This window comes from Rosa chinensis, chromosome 6, assembly GCF_002994745.2.
Source record: "Rosa chinensis cultivar Old Blush chromosome 6, RchiOBHm-V2, whole genome shotgun sequence".
NCBI lineage: Eukaryota > Viridiplantae > Streptophyta > Magnoliopsida > Rosales > Rosaceae > Rosa > Rosa chinensis.
In genome coordinates, this window is record NC_037093.1 from 26,794,718 (window position 1) to 26,815,404 (window position 20,687).

Genomic DNA, 20,687 nt, shown 5'->3' on the forward strand with positions numbered 1-20,687 from the left:
CAAGAGCAGATTTAATTAGATGTGAAAGTTTTTTCATGCATAAAACAAAAAGATAAGGTGAAAGTGGGTCACCTTGCCTAATACCTCTTGAAGCAGTGAAATTATCAGTTCACCATTTAAACAAACCTAGAAGCTAGTTGTAGTGATACAACTCATTACCAATTTAACACTTTCATATGGGATCAGGGCTTCACGAAGGACCCCCTCAATGAATTGCCTAATTAGTCTATGGTAAGCCTTTGAAAGATCAATTTTCCAAGCAAGAAACCCTTTATTGCCCACAGAGTGCTTGTATTTGTGAAGAACTTCTTGAGCAATGATAACATTATCAGAGATATGCCTTCCCGGAACAAAGCTAGCTTGATTAGGACTAATGATCGAGTTTCCTCAAGAAGGGTCTGATCCAAGCATCCAAAACTTTTGAAATTACTTTATAAAGGGTGTTGCATAAACTAATGGGACGAAATAAGGCCATATTCTGGGGGCTTGAAGTTTTAGGAACAAGTGTGATTAAAGTATGATTGAGGCCAGAAGGGATGATCCCAGAAGAGAGTGCACATTTCACCAAACCAATCATTTCATTACTACAAAGGTTCCAATGTTTCTGATAAAAAATTGCAGGAAAGCCATCAGCACCAGGGGATTTTAAGCCACCAATACTAAACAAAGCACTTTGAATCTCCGTATCGGAGACCCCTCTCTTCAACCATAAATTATCATGGTCATCAAGGGAAGGAAATAAATAAGGAATAACAAACCTAGACATTCTAGATGAGGAGTGAGAAAAGAGTTTTTGGAAATAACCTGAAGCAATGGTTTTTAAGGTGGTAGCTTCAGTACAGAGGACACCATTATCATCCAATAACCCCTCCACTTTATTCCTTCTTCTTCTAACCATAGTAGTAAGGTGAAAGAAACTAGTATTCCTATCACCCTCTTTCAACCACTTATCACGAGATTTTTGCTGCCAAAACATCGCTTCCTGCTCTAATTGTTTCATATTCTCTGATCAACTGCTCTTCAAGTTGTAGAAGAAAAGGATTATTGTTATGAGCCAAGGCGCATTGAATACCATTTAGCCGAGCAAGGAGTCTTCTTTTCTTTCTAAAAACGTGCCCAAAAACATTCGAATTCCAAACTTTTAGAGCACCTGCAATATGAGACATCTTATGCTGTAAATCACCTGCATGATTGCTCCACTGACCATTTATAAACTCAGTATAATCAGTATGTTTCAACTACATGGCTTGGAATCTGAAAGGCCTAAGGTTAGGATCCATATGCACATTAGAAGAAAGCTGCAAAAGGATAGGGCAATGATCAGACTTCATCTTAGGGAGGTGATGGACAAAGCCTTCAGGAAAAGCCAATCTCCATTGCAGAAAGCTCTGTCCAGCCTCTCTTTTACACGTCCACTAATCCAAGTAAAGTTAGGACCTTGAAACCCAAGATCCAACATAGCACAGTTGTTAACCCATCGTCTCAAGCCTCCAAACGTACCAATAACGGAGCCACCTTTCTTCTCTTATTCTCTTCATCTTTCTTTTGTTCATTCTTTACCCATTTTCCCATTTTCTCTAGGATTCCTTCATAATTCATGAAGGGCGATCACTAACCATCACCATCGTCAGATCAAATTATTTTGGATTTCTCTCATTTCCCCTCTCTTCTTTTACGTTTTACAATGTCTTCGACGACCAGATTGCGAGCTAAGAAAATAGGCTACCCTAGCCCCATTTCTTTGTAAATACGAAAAGTGCCGTATAACACCATTGACTAATCCGAGTATAACATTCATAGTTTCTTACAGAATAAGTGACAATCTGGAACGGCCAGACAGACTAATCCGAGTATAACACCATTCACAAACCAGGTGGATTGAATTAAGAACATTCACATACGTCTAAATGTCAAACCTATTTCTTATTATGTTTTGTTCTTAACCAGTGAACAAATCACTACCACAAAATTTTCAATTAGTTCAAAAGACACAGGAAGTAAATAGATAACACCTCCTAATACATGAAACTCCAACACTTAGATACAGAAACCGACAAAAGAGAAGTCTGCGAGCATGAAAAACTCAGAAATATCATCTGAATCCCTCGCGAGAACTCACTTCTTCACCTCTTCATAATCTGCCTCGGGAGCTTGGTCACCACCCTGTGAACCTCCAGATGATGAGTCACCGCCGGAACCACGAGACATATGCTCTCCTATCTTCGATACAGCTTTGTTAGCAGCATCAATTTTTGCCTTGATTTCATCAACACTATCGCCTGTGGTGGCCCTTCTCAAATCTGCAATTGCATCCTCAATTTCTTCAGCAACCTCACTTGGAACCTTGTCTCGGTACTCATTCAAGCTCTTCTCAATACTGTATATGGTTGTGTCGGCACTGTTCTTGATATCAATGAGGGCTTTCCTTTCCTGATCCTTCTGAGCATGCAGCTCTGCTTCCTTGACCATCCGGTCAATCTCATCTGGCGTAAGTCCACCAGATGAAGTGATGGTAACATTTTGCTCTTTGCCAGTGGCCTTGTCCTTGGCAGAAACGTTAACAATACCGTTGGCATCAATATCAAAAGTGACTTCAATCTGAGGCATGCCCCTTGGTGCTGGAGGAATACCTACAAGCTCAAACTCTCCAAGGAGTTTGTTGTCAGAAGCCATTTCACGTTCACCCTGTAGTACCTTGATGCCAACTTGGGTTTGGTTATCAGCTGCTGTGGAAAAGACCTGCTCAGGTATAAGCAAAATTCATGAGACCCAATATAAGATTATAGCAACATTCAGGCATAAGACAGATCCAGCTAACTAGACATTTATCTCCCAGACATTCAACTCTCATCAAAACAAATTTTCAGTAACTGAATACATAGGCACTCCTACCACAGAGTCTACCCTTCCATCATAATATAGTCTTTGATCTTATTGAACACTACATGGTTTGAGAACTGACCTGGCTCTTCTTTGTTGGAATTGTCGTGTTCTTGGTAATCAATCTGGTAAAGATGCCACCCAATGTCTCAATACCAAGAGATAAAGGAGTAACATCGAGAAGAAGCAACTCTTTGACATCACCACGAAGGATACCTCCTTGGATTGCAGCTCCCATAGCAACTGCCTCATCAGGGTTTACTCCTTTGCTTGGGCTTTTACCAAATATTTCTGTAACCACCTGTTGAACCTTGGGAACGCGAGTCATCCCTCCTACTAGAAGGACCTCATCAACATCCTTAATAGAGGTGTTGGCATCCTTCAAACAATTCTTGCACGGGGCCTTTGTCCTCTCAATCAAGTGATTCACTAGACTCTCAAATTTTGATCTGGTCAGTGTAATGTTCAGATGTTTAGCACCTGAAGAATCAGCTGTGATGAAGGGCAAGTTTATCTCAGTTTGAGATGTTGACGAAAGTTCAATCTTGGCCTTCTCAGCTGCCTCCCTAAGCCTCTGCAAAGCTAGCCTATCCTTTGAAAGATCAATACTCTCAGTCCTCTTGAACTCACTCACTAAAAAGTCCAGCAAAGCATTGTCAAAATCCTCCCCTCCCAAAAACGTATCACCATTTGTTGCTTTCACCTGGAGAAGTGACAGTTCTTATTGCCATTTTCCAAAATAAAGAAAAGAAGGAACATTCAACTCAATAACAAACTATGCATACCTCAAAAACACCATTGGATATCTCCAGAATGGATACATCAAACGTTCCACCACCGAGATCAAATACTGCTATTAGACCTTCCTTGTTGTTCATGCCATAGGACAGTGCAGCAGCAGTTGGCTCATTTATGATTCTCTGTACATCTAGGCCTGCAATTCTGCCGGCATCCTTTGTTGCTTGCCTCTGGGCATCATTGAAATAGGCTGGAACAGTAATCACGGCTTTTGAGACACTCTTTCCAAGGTATGCCTCTGCAGTTTCTTTCATCTTTGTCAGAACAAAGGCTCCAATCTGGCTTGGGGAATACTGCTGTCCATTGACTTCAACCCATGCATCTCCATTTGAAGCTTTGACTATCTTGTACGGAACCATCTTCATTTCTTTTTGTGTCTGAGGATCATCAAAACGTCTACCAATCAGACGCTTGGTTCCAAAAACAGTGTTTGTTGGGTTTGTGACAGCTTGACGTTTTGCTGGAGTACCAACAAGTAGCTCTCCTTTCTGATTGAAGGCAACTACTGATGGTGTTGTCCGTGCTCCTTCAGCATTCTCAATAACTTTGGGGTTCTGCAACATTTTCACATTGATTAGACAAACCACTTGGCACAAAAAGTTTTAACACGCAGTCGGTCAGGAAATCATAAGAAAATATCAATTGCCATTACCTTCCCCTCCATTACAGATACACATGAGTTGGTTGTACCCAAGTCAATCCCAATAATATCACTCCCAGAAGGTTTGGAACTGTTCAAATCATAGAATTAGCATTAGAACAAAGCCAGAAAATAAGCAAAGGAAAACCAAAAACCTTCACCATTACGAGTAACTAAATGGGCTAGGCATGTTGAAACTACCTGAAATGTCTTGCCACACTTGTCCAATTGTTACCTAAATGCGAAGACTTGGCAGAACTGGTGAACTGCACAAAGATAAAGAAACACAATAAATACAACTACACATCACCGTACAACTATCATATAGAGCTAGTAGCAGAGCTCCAGAACAGCCAAAGACGTAGCATTTCCAAAAACAAACAAGGGTTCTCGTCTCAAATTCATGAATTGCAGTATACCCTTTATTCACAACTTCACACACCCAAATATCATTATAGCCCATTTCATCAATCTGTGAAAATAAAAGGGTCACTGCCATACAGAATTTGCTACTAATTGAAGGTAAAATGGCATAAAAATCCCATCTTGAACACAATTTACCCGTCAATAAATTCCATGTTTTAACACAAAATCAAGTATCAATCAAATATTCAATTTCTATTGACTAAAACACTGGGTCCGATTCACAATAAACAAAAGTTTTCCACTTCCTCCTTATAAGCAGCCAAAGCCAACAACAGAAACAGATGCTACATCAAACAAATTTAAGATCTCATAGCCAAATCACACATCAGAAATTCACACAACATGTAAAGAAAAAAAAATTATTCGAAATTCCCAAGGGTTATCAAAAAATTGAGAAAGAGTCTACTGTAATTATCGATTTCATTTCCTCTAATCACATCAAACATACACAAAACAGCTGTGAGAAATACACCCAAAGCAAATCAAACAGTGAAATGATCAGAGCCGAGATTAAAAGAAAGATGAAAAAGGGGGGAGAGAATCTGAGAAAAGGAGGGAGGAGACGTACAGATCGGTAGGCATAAAGAGGGGCCGAAGCGAGGTCACGACGTCGCAGAGATCGGAGCAACGCAGCAGTGGCCATGGCTGCTTAGAACGGCAGAGAGAGAAGGAACACAAGAGACGACAAGAAAGAGAGGGTTAAGAGATTTAGGGTTTAGGGTTTTGTGGAGAGAGGGCCTTTTATATGTGAGGCGGAAAGTGAGTTAAAGATGGCTGTGGAACGTTCTGGATCTAGTGTGTCACTTGTTAAACGACGTCGTGGGACTTTTTGTCATTTGTGGTTTCGATTTAGGCAAATGGGGACTTGGTTTAGCTGTGGGGCTCGTGGGCCTATTTTCCGGGATCATGTGGAAACTTTCTTCAAGTTTAATGACCTCCTATAGTCTCCCAACCTAATCCGCTTGTTTATTTCATTAAAGATTCTATTTAGACCTCTCAATTCGTTATTTAAACCTCTTTCATTTTTTACACAATTTTTAAAATTAATTTTACCCCTCTATAAATATAATAAAAATTAAAAAAAAAAAATAAGAAAAAAAACCCAAAAAATGAAGCTCCTATTAGGAAAAACTCATTCCTGTTGTAAATATTATTTCTTATGTAGCTGTCCACGTTATTAGTTAGGAACCTACATGTAATATATCAATAGTTTAAACACTTATCATGTAAACCCTACCTCTATATAAGGGAGGCCTCTAAGACTGAATAACACACTTCTCTATTTTCCCCTCATCTCTCTTTATACGTTTCTTACTCTCTACAAAGCATGAACATGGATTTTGGATGCTCTCAACTTATGAAGGATAGAGAAGAAATATGTCTTGCTGACAGTGCCACTACACATACGATCTTTCGCGATCAGATTTATTTCTCCACTTTAACGCCTTCTAAAGCCAATGTGACTACTATCTCAGGTCCTGCAGACCTGATTGAAGGCTCTGGAAGAGCCCACATTAGGCTACCCAATGGAACTCAATTGTCCATTCAAGGGGCTTTATATTCTTCGAGATCCAGAAGAAATCTCCTCAGTTTTAGAGATATCCGTTTAAATGGATACCACATTGAGACCACGAATGATAATCATGTGGAATATCTTTGCATTACATCCAATAAAAACTGCCAAAAGCATATATTGGAAAAATTGGTTGCCCTATCATCTGGGTTGTATTACACAACCATTCAACCAATTGAGGCATACCATGTTGTGAACCAGCAGTTCAAAAATCAACATACATTTATGCTTTGGCATGACCGTTTGGGTCACCCTGGGTCCACCATGATGCGTAGGATCATTACAAATTCCAATGGACATCCATTGATGACTAAACATATTGTTTTGCCAAGCAACCCTTGCAAAGCCTGCTCACAAGGGAAATTGGTGGTTAAACCATCTTATGCAAAGATAGATATCGAATCCCCATCTTTTCTACAAAGAATTCAAGGGGACATTTGTGGACCTATTGACCCATCTTGTGGACCATTTCGATATTTTATGGTCTTGGTTGATGCCTCTACAAGATGGTCACATGTTTGCCTCTTGTCTACCCGTAATGTGGCATTTGCCAAACTACTTGCTCAGATAATTAAATTACGAGCTCAATTCCCGGACTACTCTATCAAGTCCATTCGTTTAGACAATGCTGGTGAATTTACATCTCAAACGTTTGATGATTATTGCATGTCTATGGGAATTGAAATTGAACATTCAGTTCCTCATGTTCATACACAAAATGGTTTGGCAGAAGCTCTTATTAAGAGACTTCAAATAATAGCTCGCACTTTGCTAATGAAAACAAAGATGCCAGTTTCTGCATGGGGACATGCAATTTTGCATGCAGCAGCTTTAATTCGGTTGAGGCCCATAGCCAACCATCAATATTCCCCATTACAACTTGTTTCTGGGAGCCAGCCCAATATCTCCCATCTTCGAACATTTGGTTGTGCTATTTATGTGCTTATTGCACCGCCACAACGAACAAAAATGGGCCCTCAACGTCGATTGGGAATCTACATTGGTTTTGATTCACCATCCATTATTCGGTATTTAGAACCCATGACGGGTGATACCTTCACCGCACGGTTTGCAGATTGCCATTTTGATGAGACAATATTCCCGCCGTTAGGGGGAGATAAGACTGTTCCAAATGAACGTCGTGAATTAATGTGGACTGTACCCACTATATCTCATCTTGACCCTCGTACTAAAGAAAGTGAAATTGAAGTACGAAGGATTTTGCACCTTCAAAATATTGCTAACACAATGCCTGATGCATTCACTGACACAGCAAAAGTGACAAGATCACATATCCCAGCAATAAATGCACCGGCAAGAATTAATGTCCAAATTGGACAAAATAATGTGGCGGCCAATGAGCCATCTGCTGCACGCCTGAAGCGTGGCAGACCTGTAGGTTCAAAAGATTCAGTTCCTAGAAAGAGGAAAACAAAGGCACATCTGAATCCTAATGAAATCGTCCCTGAAGAGAATATTAGGCAAGACATTAATGTCCGATCCACAATTCATGATTCTGTGACTACAGAAGAGGAAAATGACATCGGTGAGACACCAGCCCATGAAGAGGCTCAGGTACCTGAAAATAAGGAAATTTCCGTAAACTACGTGTACACCAATGAATTGTGGGATCGTAGAGATATGATCATAGACAATATATTCTCATTCGCAGTAGCTACTGAAATAATAAAAGGCGATGACACTGAACCTCGCTCTGTTAATGAATGTAGACAGAGACATGACTGGCTCAAATGGAAAGATGCAATCCAAACTGAACTAAATTCTCTAGAAAAACGCAGTGTTTTCGGACCTGTTGTCCAAACACCACCCAATGTCAAACCGGTTGGATATAAATGGGTATTTGTGAGAAAGCGTAATGAGAAAAATGAGATTGCAAGATATAAGGCGCGACTTGTTGCGCAAGGTTTTTCACAAAGGCCTGGGATAGATTATGAGGAAACATATTCTCCCGTAATGGATGCTATCACATTCCACTATCTAATAAGTTTAGTAGTTTTGGAAAAACTTGATATGCAACTTATGGATGTTGTTACTGCATACCTATACGGTGAGTTAGATACTGATATCTACATGAAAGTCCCAGAAGGACTTAGGTTGCCTGAAGCAACTACAAAACCACGCAGTATGTACTCAATCAAACTGAGACGATCCTTATATGGATTGAAGCAATCTGGACGAATGTGGTACAACCGCCTCAGTGAGTATCTACTTAAGGAAGGATATGTCAATGATCCTATATGTCCTTGCGTGTTCATTAAGAAATCAAATTCTGGTTTTGCAATAGTTGCAGTTTATGTCGATGACATGAATCTGATTGGAAGTTCTTCAGAACTTGAAAAAACTGCTGAATATTTAAAGAAAGAATTTGAAATGAAAGACCTTGGAAAAACAAGGTATTGCCTTGGGCTGCAAATTGAGCATTTGGATAGTGGGATTCTTGTCCATCAATCTGCTTATACAGAAAAAATTCTGAAGAGATTTGGTATGGAAAAGGCTCACCCACTGAGTACCCCAATGGTTTTTCGGAGTCTTGACACTATGAAAGATCCATTTCGTCCAAGACAAGATGACGAAATTATCCTTGGTCCAGAAGTACCATATCTTAGTGCTATTGGTGCCCTACTTTATTTGGCACAATGTACAAGACCAGACATTGCATTTGCAGTTAGTGTATTGACAAGATATAGCTCTACTCCAACATCACGCCATTGGAAAGGCGTAAAAGACATTTTACGCTACCTTCGTGGTACAACAGATATGGGTTTATTCTACACAAATAAATCTATTGATAATCCCACGATTGTTGGATATGCTGATGCAGGATATCTCTCTGATCCGCATAGAGGTCGCTCTCAAACAGGATATGTTTTTACTTGTGGAGACACAGCAATTTCATGGCGATCATCTAAACAAACACTCGTGGCAACTTCCTCTAATCATTCAGAAATAATTGCTTTATATGAGGCTGGCCGAGAATGTTTTTGGTTAAGATCCATGATTCGCCACATTCGAAGCACCTGTGATTTACCTTCAGTAACTGACAAACCAACAGTCATGTATGAAGACAATACTGCTTGTATTGCTCAGATTAAAGAAGGATTCATCAAAGGTGACAAGACTAAGCATATCGCGCCAAAGTTCTTTCACACTCATGAGCTTCAAAAGAATCAAGAAATTGTAGTGAAGCAAATTCGATTCGACGAAAACTTGGCTGATTTATTCACCAAATCTCTACCTAAGTGTACTTTCCAGAAGTTAGTGGAAGGGATCGGATTGAGACGACTCTCAAAGCTATCAAGCGACAAATGCAAAGATCAAGGGGAGATTGCAATCAGGGGGAGCATCAAGAAACATGCTACCTAGGACATATGCGCGTTGTGCTCTTTTTGTCCTTCGACCAGGGTTATTTTTATCCCACTGGGTTTTTGTTACCTGGCAAGGTTTTTAACGAGGCAACAATAAGCGCGTCCAATGCCATCATCAATTGGTGGACATCCAAGGGGGAGTGTTGTAAATATTATTTCTTATGTGGTTGTCCACGTTATTAGTTAGGAACCTACATGTAATATATCAATAGTTTAAACACTTATCATGTAAACCCTACCTCTATATAAGGGAGGCCTCTAAGACTGAATAACACACTTCTCTATTTTCCCCTCATCTCTCTTTATACGTTTCTTACTCTCTACAAAGTAAGTCAATACTTTTTAACAATTCCTATATTTTCATATGATTAAACCTTCCTTATAGGTTTTAAGTCTATAATTATGATTTTTCTTGTTTTTTTAGTTTGACTATTTTACCATTCTGATTGAATAGGTAAAATATTCCTCAAATATAGCTGTTGATTTTTTGGTAAAATATTCATTTCATCTCATTTACCGGCAATGAAATAGAATAATCCAACACCCTTGTCACTAACTTTCACTTGCTAATTTTGGTATTTCTAGATGAATCATAGGCCTAACTGTATAATTTTTCCTATCGTACGGGTGTTAAATATCATGTGAGTTTTAACATAAGCAAATGACTTAGGAACCTATCATTTAGGAGTTCACAATTTGTACCTATCAATCTTAGGTAGAATGAACCATTGATAAAATTGCATAATTTTGTCTATCATTCAGGTGTTATATATCGCGTGAGTTTTAACATAAGCAAATGATTTAGGTACCTATTATTCAGGGATTTCACAATTTGTAACTAAATCATTCAGAGAATGACTTAGGCACCTATAATTCCAGCTTTTGAATGTGGAGATTATATAACTTCCAACTTAGGTATTGATTTAGATTAGGCTTTTGAATATGGAGATTACATAACCTCCAACCCAAGTATTGATTTCAATTGCTGGAATCAAGAGTTGATAAATTATGGGCAACGTCTTGCGCAACCATTTCAAGACTTGCATTTGCAGAAAGTTTGGGGATGGTGGCAGCTTTAGTAATTTTTAACAACAATGAGTTTTAATATTTATCCTATTTAATAGTTTTTTTTATAGATAAAACCGAAATAATAGATTTGGGTGTATATTAAAACAATCTTATAGATGGGGTTTAATATAAAAGGTGTGTGTGAATTTGGGTGTAGAATCAAATTTTGTCGATATTTAGAAAGTTAAAATTCAAATTTTGAAATAACTACTACATCTTATTTATTTGAAATCACCATCTAATCAAAGATTAAGAAGAGGAAGAAACACGTTTTGATCAAAACTAAAAAACTGAAAAAGAAAAACATGTATCATATGATCTAAGCAGTAGACGTCACTCTTTCTCTCCAACTCTATTGTGATCCTCTCTCTATTCTCCCTTCCCTCTTCCTCACTATTCCTTCATGTCTCTAGCTCTTCTCATTTCCCTCTCTTTCTTCTCATACACATCTCCTAATTGGTTGTCATTGGCTCTAGAAGCTTGAGACGTCTTCATTGTTAGACTCACCCTCAACTTTTGATTTCGGTCACACTTAGTCCAGAAATCAACTTTTGATTCATGCTTCGTTTCGCTCGAAAGAAAAGATGTCCATGTGAAGTCTTTAGTAGACGGATCATCATATCATGACTAGGATGACCTATCCTGTCGTGATAAAGCCAATATGTGTCTAAATCCAAGAGATCTTCTCTCGTAACTTTATTGGATTTAATAGCTCGAATAATGACATAAAGTCTACTAGAGAGACACATAAACTTCTCTAAGATGCGCCTTCGTTCGCAATCATTAGAGGTATTGCAAAAAAACTCATTTCCGCTCTTTACATGCGTTTTCACATGGAATCCATTGGCTATTCATAGGTGTGATTCGCCCTAGAAGCGTAGAGAGTTTCTGTGATAGTAATTAAGGTGCTGATAACGTGTATAAGGAAAACTGAATTGGGAGATAATTGAGTCGTACTTTCATTGATAATAGAGGCCTCTTTATATAGAGGATTACAAGCATAGAGATAGAGTTGTACATGGAAACATAATCGTACATTGATTGAATATCTCCTAAGATTCTCCGAGAATATCTCTAATATAAACCATATTTCAACTAGAGCAAGTAACCTCGAGTTTCGGCTAGACACATATTCTGGGTTTACTTGAACACTCCCCCTTGTGTCGCCCAAACGTGGTGCTCCTCTCATTGCCTCATTAAAAACCTTGCCGAGTAACAAAAAGTGGGACAAAAATAACCTTGGTCGAAGGGGAAAAAGAGCACAACGCACCCTTCACGTTTCAAAACCATACATGTAGACACCTCTCCCTGATGTCTGCATCTCCCCCTGATGACTACTGTCATTGGAGTTCGGATAACTTCCGCAAACGATGCTACCAACAAGTTTCTTGAAAGTAGAATTTAGGCAATAACTTAGCGAGCAAGCTTGCCGCACTGTCCTCAGATTGAACCTAGTTCACTTTGATCTTGAGGAGAGTTTGTTGTTGCTGATTATACTTGGTGTGGTCGCTTTTGATGTAGCCTTGCTTCAAAACAAGCAGCATTATCATACATGCTCGTAGGCTCATCTGTGGTAAACTTCAAACCACAATTGTTCGAACATGCGTAATTATGGATCCAATCCATATACATTCACAAACCACTTCGTGAAGAGCAAGAATCTCTACATTATTCCAAGATATAGTGACTAAGGTATGTTATGTAGACCTCCAAGATATCACGGTCTTTTCCCATAGTGAACACTTAACCAGTTTGGGAATGACCTTTGTATGGGTCAGAGAGATACCCAACATCAGCAAAACCTTCCAAAACACTTATGTCGTTTTGGGATGGGGATAGTGGAAGCAGGCCAGTGTTGGCGGCGTTCCCGTTCTTTGTAGGGATAGAACAAGCCCATATCAATCATACATCTCAAGTATCGAAAGATATCTTTTACACCAATCCAATGGCGTCGCGTTGGCGCAGAGCTATATCTAGCTAACAAGTTCATGGAAAATGAGAATTATGGTCTTGTGCATTGAGCTAAGTACAATAATGTGCCTATTGTACTCAAGTAAGGCACTCCTGCCTCTAGCACATCTTCATCCTTTCAACGAAAATGATCCTTTTCAGGATCAAGACTACAGACGATCATGAGGGTGCTTGAAGGCTTGACCTATGCCTAAGCATCTATCGACACAATGCTCAAGTTCCAAACCGAGACATAATCGTGTTCTCCCATGATCCATCATCTCAAAATCGGATTTCAAGTGTTCAGCGGTTTCCCTTAACTCTTTAAGGGATTCTAATGAAGATCATGTCCAACATGAACCGCGATAGAATCCGAAACTTGTTATGGAAACGCATGGGCATATCCCTTCCCAATCAAGTAGTCACTTTAGTGAGCGTTTCAACCTCTTTGTAAACGCGCTCCGTAGTCTAGAGCCACTTGACTTGGGTAAATGAAGTTCACCATGAACCTTCATGTATATTCCGTATCTAGATCCCTATAGAAATATGTAGTGACCACATTTGTAAGCTGCATGTTCAGTTATTCAGAAACTACCAAACTGGCAAGGTAGTGGAGTGCAATGACATCCATTACGAGAGAATATGTCTCATCGTAGTCGATTCCAGGGCGTTTTATGAGAACCCTTGGGCCATAAGGCAAGATTACCATATCTTTTTCTCAGTACGCTTTCTAACGAAGACCCATTAGATAACAGGTTTTATGTTAGGTGATGTTGGCATCACTAGCTCGAAAACCTTCCTCTTCCATAGAGAATCCATCTTAACCTGGATCACATCTTTCCATTTAGGCCAAATCTCTCTACGTTGGCATTCATTCATCAATGAAGTGTGGTTCGATATCATCGGACTCAACAAACTCATGCGCAACTATATCAACAATTATGATGGAGTTTCTATCCCACGTCTCATGTACACTAGTGTAATTTTCATAGAGCTCTATATTCTCAGGAATATGTTCTGACATTGAGGGGTCCCCCAACGATAACCATAACCCGGAAGATACTCATGAGACAGATTTTGAGTCTTGATGATCAAAGGATTGGGTTGTGCCAAAATATCCTTCGAACTAACGGGCCTCCCACGCATCCTAGCTGGGGCCATGGCCTGTAACGCCAAAGTGCCACTCTCTTTGGCATTGGCGTCATGCCTATCTCTGTGTAGGGTGGCGCTATGTCCTCTCATAAGGACGTACTTCCTTGCAGGCATATTTGCAGCAGATGTGTGATCTCGTCACTTTAGTAGGGATAGAGATGAGACATAGTGGGGACAGGCCACGACAATTCCTGTCGTTCCTGCTGAACATCCATTTACTTATCTCCCCCTAACGACGGGAAGACTGTCTCATCAAAGTGACAACCCACAAATCTAGCGGTAAGGAAATCGCCTTTCAAGGGCATTAAGTGCCGGACGATTGTTGGAGTCTCAAATCCAACGTAGTTGCCCATTTGTCTGTACGGACCCATCATAGAGCACTGTGGCGGCGCAATTGGCACATAAATGGCACACTCAAAGATGCGTAAGTACGATACTTGTACCCAGTCACTACCTGTAATGCAGAGGTAGATTGAGTGGCGGTATGTCGTAGACGAATTAACATAGCTACATGCGATATTGCATCACCCCAAGCGGATATAAGGAGATTGGTGTGCATTACCAATGTCCGGACTACCATCGTAGACATTTCCGCGAGACCATTTGGGTATGTTCATGGGAATGTGATGTCCAACATCAGTCCCAATGCAATAACTATCGAAAGTCTTCGATGCAAACTCGCTAGCATTGTCAAGTCCAATTGACAGAATAGGATGATCCGGGGAGTGAGCCCGTTGTCATATGATATTTGCCAGGAATGTAGCATAAGCAGCATTACAAGTGGACAATGGCAAAACACGTGACCAGCGTGTTTGTGCATCAACCAATATCATGAGATATTTAAACGTCCGCAAGTTGGTTGAATCAGTCCATAGAATCCCCATGGATTCTATGTAAGAACATAATGAGTATTTTCATATCCTTTACATAGGATGGTCTCAGTCCTAATTTCCCTAAGGAACGGGCTTTGTAAAACGAGCGAGAGGCTTTAGAAGCAACCAATGAGAATTTTGGTTGGGCCTGAGCGTCTGAAACACTATTTGAAGCAAATTAGTGATTGCAGCGTCACCTAGGGCGCCATCACTATGATGGATGACTGTGCCAGCCCCAGGCTAGTGGTGGACGGAGGCTGTGCCCTAGGCAGCAGCATCGGTCACACTTAGTCCATAAATCAACTTTTGATTCATGCTTTGTTTCGCTCGAAAGAAAAGATGTCCATGTGAAGTCTTTAGTAGACGGATCATCATATCATGACCAGGATGACCTATCCTGTCGTGACTAGGGGTCGTCAACGCCCCGGCCCGGCCCATTCATAGCGGGCTTGGGCCGGGCCTTGCTATATTTTTAAATAATTGCGGGCCGGGCCGGGCTTTATTAAAAATCAAAGGATCCAAGCCCGTCCATATAAAGCGGGCTTTGCGGGCTTTTTCGGGCCGGGCCGGACTTGGCCTTGCGGGCTTTATTTATAAATAAATATTTAAAGACACAAGTATTTTTTTTTTAATCAAGCTTTGGAAATTCAATGGATAATGATCAAATACAACCAAAGATAACAATCTATATAACTATATTGTACCAAAAAAAATCTATATTTATATATAGATACTAATTTGTTGATAAATAAATTTTTAAAGACACTAATTTTTTATAAATCTATATTTATACATCATACACTCCAAAGAGCTACATATAGCAATTCAAAGAAAATGAGAAACCGACCGTTGGATGAGTTTATTACAATAAATTATGAGTGTGGTAAACAATTTAGCCAATTTCACCATATTTTTGAATCCGATCGGATTGGTCAACCGTAGTCACTTATATGTTTTATTGGTTGACCGATGGCGTGGCAACCGCGAAACGTGCTTATTTTTTCACATCACGTTTGTATATATTCTATCGATGGATGTGCGTAGACATAAGATAAAAAAAAAAAAATTTAATTACAAACACATTGGTCTGTACCAATTTTATTCCTAAAGTTACATGACTTATACATTGCATTTAAATTGTTTAGGTTCATTCTAAAGCAACCATGAAGTGGAAAATGAATTCAGAGAAACCAACCGCTTGATGGAGAGATTGTAATGTTTTATGGTGGTTGTAGAAAATCCAGCCAATTTGGTTCACGTTTCGAATTCGATCAACTAGGTCAAACGTAGTTACTCTTATAAACCTATATTTATATATCATACACTCCAAAGAGTAACCCCTATCAATTCAAAGAAAATGGAAAAACTGACCGTTGGATGAGTTTATTACAATAAATTATGAGTGTGGTAAAAAATTTAGCCACTTTCACCATATTTTCGAATCCGATCGGATTGGTCAACTGTAGTCACTTATATGTTTTATTGGTTGACCGATGCCGTGACAACCGCGAAACGTGCTTATTTTTTCACATCACGTTTGTATATATTCCATCAATAGATGTGCGTGGATATAAGATAAAAAAAATTAATTTTAATTACAAACACATTGGTCTGTACCAATTTTATTCCTAAAGTTGTATGACTTATATATTGCATTTAAATTGTTTAGGTTCATTCTAAAGCAACCATGAAGTAGAAAATGAATTCGGAGAAACCAACCGCTCGATGGAGAGATTGTAATGTTTTATGGTGATTGTAGAAAATCCAGCCAATTTGGTTATCGTTTCGAATTCGATCAACTAGATCAAATGTAGTTACTCATATAAATCTATATTTATATACCATACACTCCAAAGAGTAACCCCTATCAATTCAAAGAAAATGGAAAAACCGACCGTTGGATGAGTTTATTACAATAAATTATGAGTGTGGTAAAAAATTTAGCCAATTTCACCATATTTTCGAATCCGATCGGATTGGTCAACCGTAGTCACTTATATGTTTTATTGGTTGACCGATGCCATGAGAACTGCGAAACGTGCTTATTTTTTCACATCACGTTTGTATATATTCCATCAATGGATGTGCGTGGACATAAGATAAAAAAAAATTAATTTTAATTACAAACACATTGGTCTATATCAATTTTATTCCTATAGTTGTATGACTTATACATTGCATTTAAATTGTTTAGGTTCATTCTAAAGCAACCATGAAGTAGAAAATGAATTCGGAGAAACCAACCGCTCGATGGAGAGATTGTAATGTTTTATGATGGTTGTAGAAAATCCAGCCAATTTGGTTCTCGTTTCGAATTCGATCAATTACGTCAAACGTAGTTACTCTTATAAACCTATATTTATATATCATATACTCCAAAGAGCAACCCCTATCAATTCAAAGAAAATGGAAAAACCGACCGTTGGATGAGTTTATTACAATAAAGTATGAGTGTGATAAAAAATTTAGCCAATTTCACCATATTTTCGAATCCGATCGGATTGGTCAACCGATATGTAGAATATATATGTGCACATATTTTATATAGAAGTATAATAGTATAAGAATTTCCACACACACACACACATATATATATATCTCTCTATATATACACACACACATATATATTAATATATATATATATATATATATATATATATATATATATATAAACACACACACACACACACACATATATATATATATAAACAGACACACACATATATGATATATTGATATATATATATATACATATATATATATATATATCTATATATCTCTCTCTCTCTCTCTATATATATATATATATATATATATCTATATGGCTATATATATATATATATATATATATATATATAAACACACACACAAATATATATCTATATGTGTCTATATATATATATATTTATAAACACACACACACACATATAGATATATCTATATATATAACACACACACACACATACATATATATATATATATATATATATTAATATATATATATATATATATATATATATATATATAAACACACACACACACACACACACACACATATATATATAATATTTTGCGGGCTTTTACGGGCCGGGCCTAGCGGGCTTTTAGCGGGCTGGGCCTATGGGCCGGGCCGGGTTTTTACGGGCTTTTTTGCGGGCCTCCATCGGCCCATCAAGGCGGGCTTTTGCGGGTTTTTTGACGGGCCAGGCCGGGCCAAAAGCCCTGCGGGCCGGCGGGCCTCCATCGGCCCACTTGATCCGCGGGCTTTTTGATGAGGCCTAGTCGTGACAAAGCCAATATGTGTCTAAATCCAAGAGATCTTCTCTCGTAACTTTATTGGATTTAATAGCTCGAATAATGACATAAAGTCCACTAGAGAGACACATAAACTTCTCTAAGATACGCCTTCGTTCGCAATCATTAGAGGTATTGCAAAGGAACTCATTTCCGCTCTCTACATGCGTTTTCGCATAGAATCCGTTGGCTATTCATAGGTGTGATTCGCCCTAGAAGCGTAGAGAGTTTCTGTGACAGTAATTAAGGTGCTGATAACGTATTTAAGGAAAACTAAATTGGGAGATAATTGAGTCGTACTTTCATTGATAATAGAGGCCTCTTTATATAGATGATTACAAGCATAGAGATAGAGTTGTACATGGAAACATAATCGTGCATTGATTGGATATCTCCTAAGATTCTCCGAGAATATCTCTAATATAAATCATATTTCAATTAGAGCAAGTAACCTCGAGTTTGAGCCAGACACATATTCTGGATTTACTTGAATATTTTCAATTTTTTTAGAGGACAATTCATTAATAGTTCAACGAGAGTACAACATAGTAAGCTGTCTTATGTGAATGACAAAAAATGTCACTATCTAAGCAAGCTCATCTTTTCTAGCCATAAAGTCCATTGCTGATAATCACTAAAATATCCTTAAAAAAAAAAAAAAAAAACTTCAAATGACCTAGGATCTATGTGCAAACTAATGACATCTCGACATCTCCTTTAAGCAGAAGAGGTCAAGTCCTTCATCCATTAAAACATACAAGGAACAAACAACAGCCCAATGCCTATTACAAAACCCTAGGCCCAATAAGAATAGTAGCAACCCTAACAATCCTAGTTCCTATTACAAAACCCTAGGCCCAACAAAAATAGTAGCAACCCTAACAATAGGTTAGGCCCAAACCTAAGCCTAAAACAGGTAAAAAATTATGCCTAATGAATACAGGTAAAAAACACTGAAGATACATTAAATGAGATACATCATCCATGTAAAAAAAAAAAGCAACAAGATAGATCATCAATTGAAACATATCAAGCCATAGAGACCCTACTTCTAAAAAATTTAGCTCTTAAATGAGAAGCTCTTTAATTAGGTTTTCAGACCATTGACTTTGTCCGACCGCCCAATCTAAATTTGCTACATGGTAATATTGCCACACTGAAGACTTGTTTGTTTGTTTGTTTTTTTTTTAGGGGGAAGACGTCAATAGAACCACACACGCACCCTCATGTAGTGTATCCTAGCTTTGCTAGACTAATCACTGCACCGCAGACGCACGAGCCCTCGTGTTAACAAACAAATTTCCCTCAAATCTGCTGGCCACAGGATAGAGCTGGGAATCGAATGCTAGACCTGAGGGTTCTAGACTAGGCCGCTCGACCAGCACACCACACCACATGGTTACTGAAGACTTGTTAATATTGCTATATTAAAAATACAATGGTGGAAGGAAAGAGTCAATTCATTTTATACGTATTGATTAGCTTCTCTCTTAGTAACAGTCGTATCAGTTTTCTTGCATGATTGTCATAAACCTAAGAGCATCAGCAGTGAGGACCTAAATTTGGGTCCAAACGCAAAGGAATTAGGTTGCAGTGGGTCAGAAGAAAATAGACTAAAATATGGCTGAGACCCATTTGTTGGATCATATTTAGTCAAATGAAGGACCTAAATTAGTTTGGACACAAATTTTGCGGCCACACCATGTGGTCAAAAATTTGCTATTGATTGCATTAGTTCACACTTTACAAAGTGGTCCCCACACTAATTTAAATTTTATTTTGAATAGTATGGCCAATATTCATTGCTTGATAGAATCAAATGGCCAAAAAAATGAGTCCAAAATATAAGTACCAAAAATAAATCTTGCATCACTGCAGTACCTAATAAGAGTAAGTCTCTTTGTACGCTATTTAGAGGGGCTCATATCACTATTCAAGCTAATTTGGACCAAAATTTGAGTCTAAAAAGTGAGTCTCCACTAGTGGGGACTCAAATTTGGGTCCAAAAGCAAAGAAATTAGGTTGTAATGGACTCAAAATTCAAAAATCTGTCTGATACCCATTTGTTAGATCAGATTTGGTTCAAGGAAGGACCTGAATCAGTTTGGACTCAAATTTTGCGGCTCCCACCATGGGACAAAAAAATCTGTTATTGCTTGCATTAGTTCACACTTTACAGAGTGATCCCTACACAAATTTAACTTTTGTTTCAAATTGTAAGACCAAGATTCATTGCTTGGTAGAATCAAATAGCTAAAAAATGAGTCCAAAAATAAGTCTCTTTGTACACTTTTCAAATGTACTCAAATCACTATTTCATCCAATTTGGACCCAAATTTGAGTCCCAAAAAGTGAGTGTCCACTGTTGATGCTCTAAGAATCTATGTCGTAGCTGCTAGCTCTTTCAAAATTACAATACATATTATAATTGATCCTAGCCAAGTCTTTCTCATTTGCTTCCAAATTGAACATAATTTTTTTGTTATTTCATAGTGATTATGGGGTGGCTTCTGTTCCTAATTCCCCATTGAGGAATCTCACAAAAAGAAGAAAAGAAATCAAAATTGAAGAAGCTTTTGTCTAATGTAGCAGCGCAACTTTGGATCTTTCTTAGTGTGTTGTAGGAGTAATTCAGAGAGGGATATAGA

The 20,687-nt window shown here is 38.4% G+C and overlaps 1 protein-coding gene across 1 annotated transcript; it reads right to left on the reverse strand.

Annotated features, from left to right (window-relative positions):
• Window positions 1-1,838: 1,838 nt before the first annotated feature.
• Window positions 1,839-5,471, reverse strand: LOC112170424 (heat shock 70 kDa protein, mitochondrial). The gene is made up of 6 exons (XM_024307715.2): window positions 5,313-5,471; window positions 4,520-4,584; window positions 4,331-4,409; window positions 3,666-4,232; window positions 2,963-3,583; window positions 1,839-2,739 (listed from the first exon to the last, which is right to left on the reverse strand). Exons 1-6 carry the CDS (start codon window positions 5,385-5,387, stop codon window positions 2,116-2,118), a joined length of 2,031 nt encoding a protein of 676 aa, XP_024163483.1. The 5' UTR covers window positions 5,388-5,471; the 3' UTR covers window positions 1,839-2,115.
• Window positions 5,472-20,687: the final 15,216 nt, after the last annotated feature.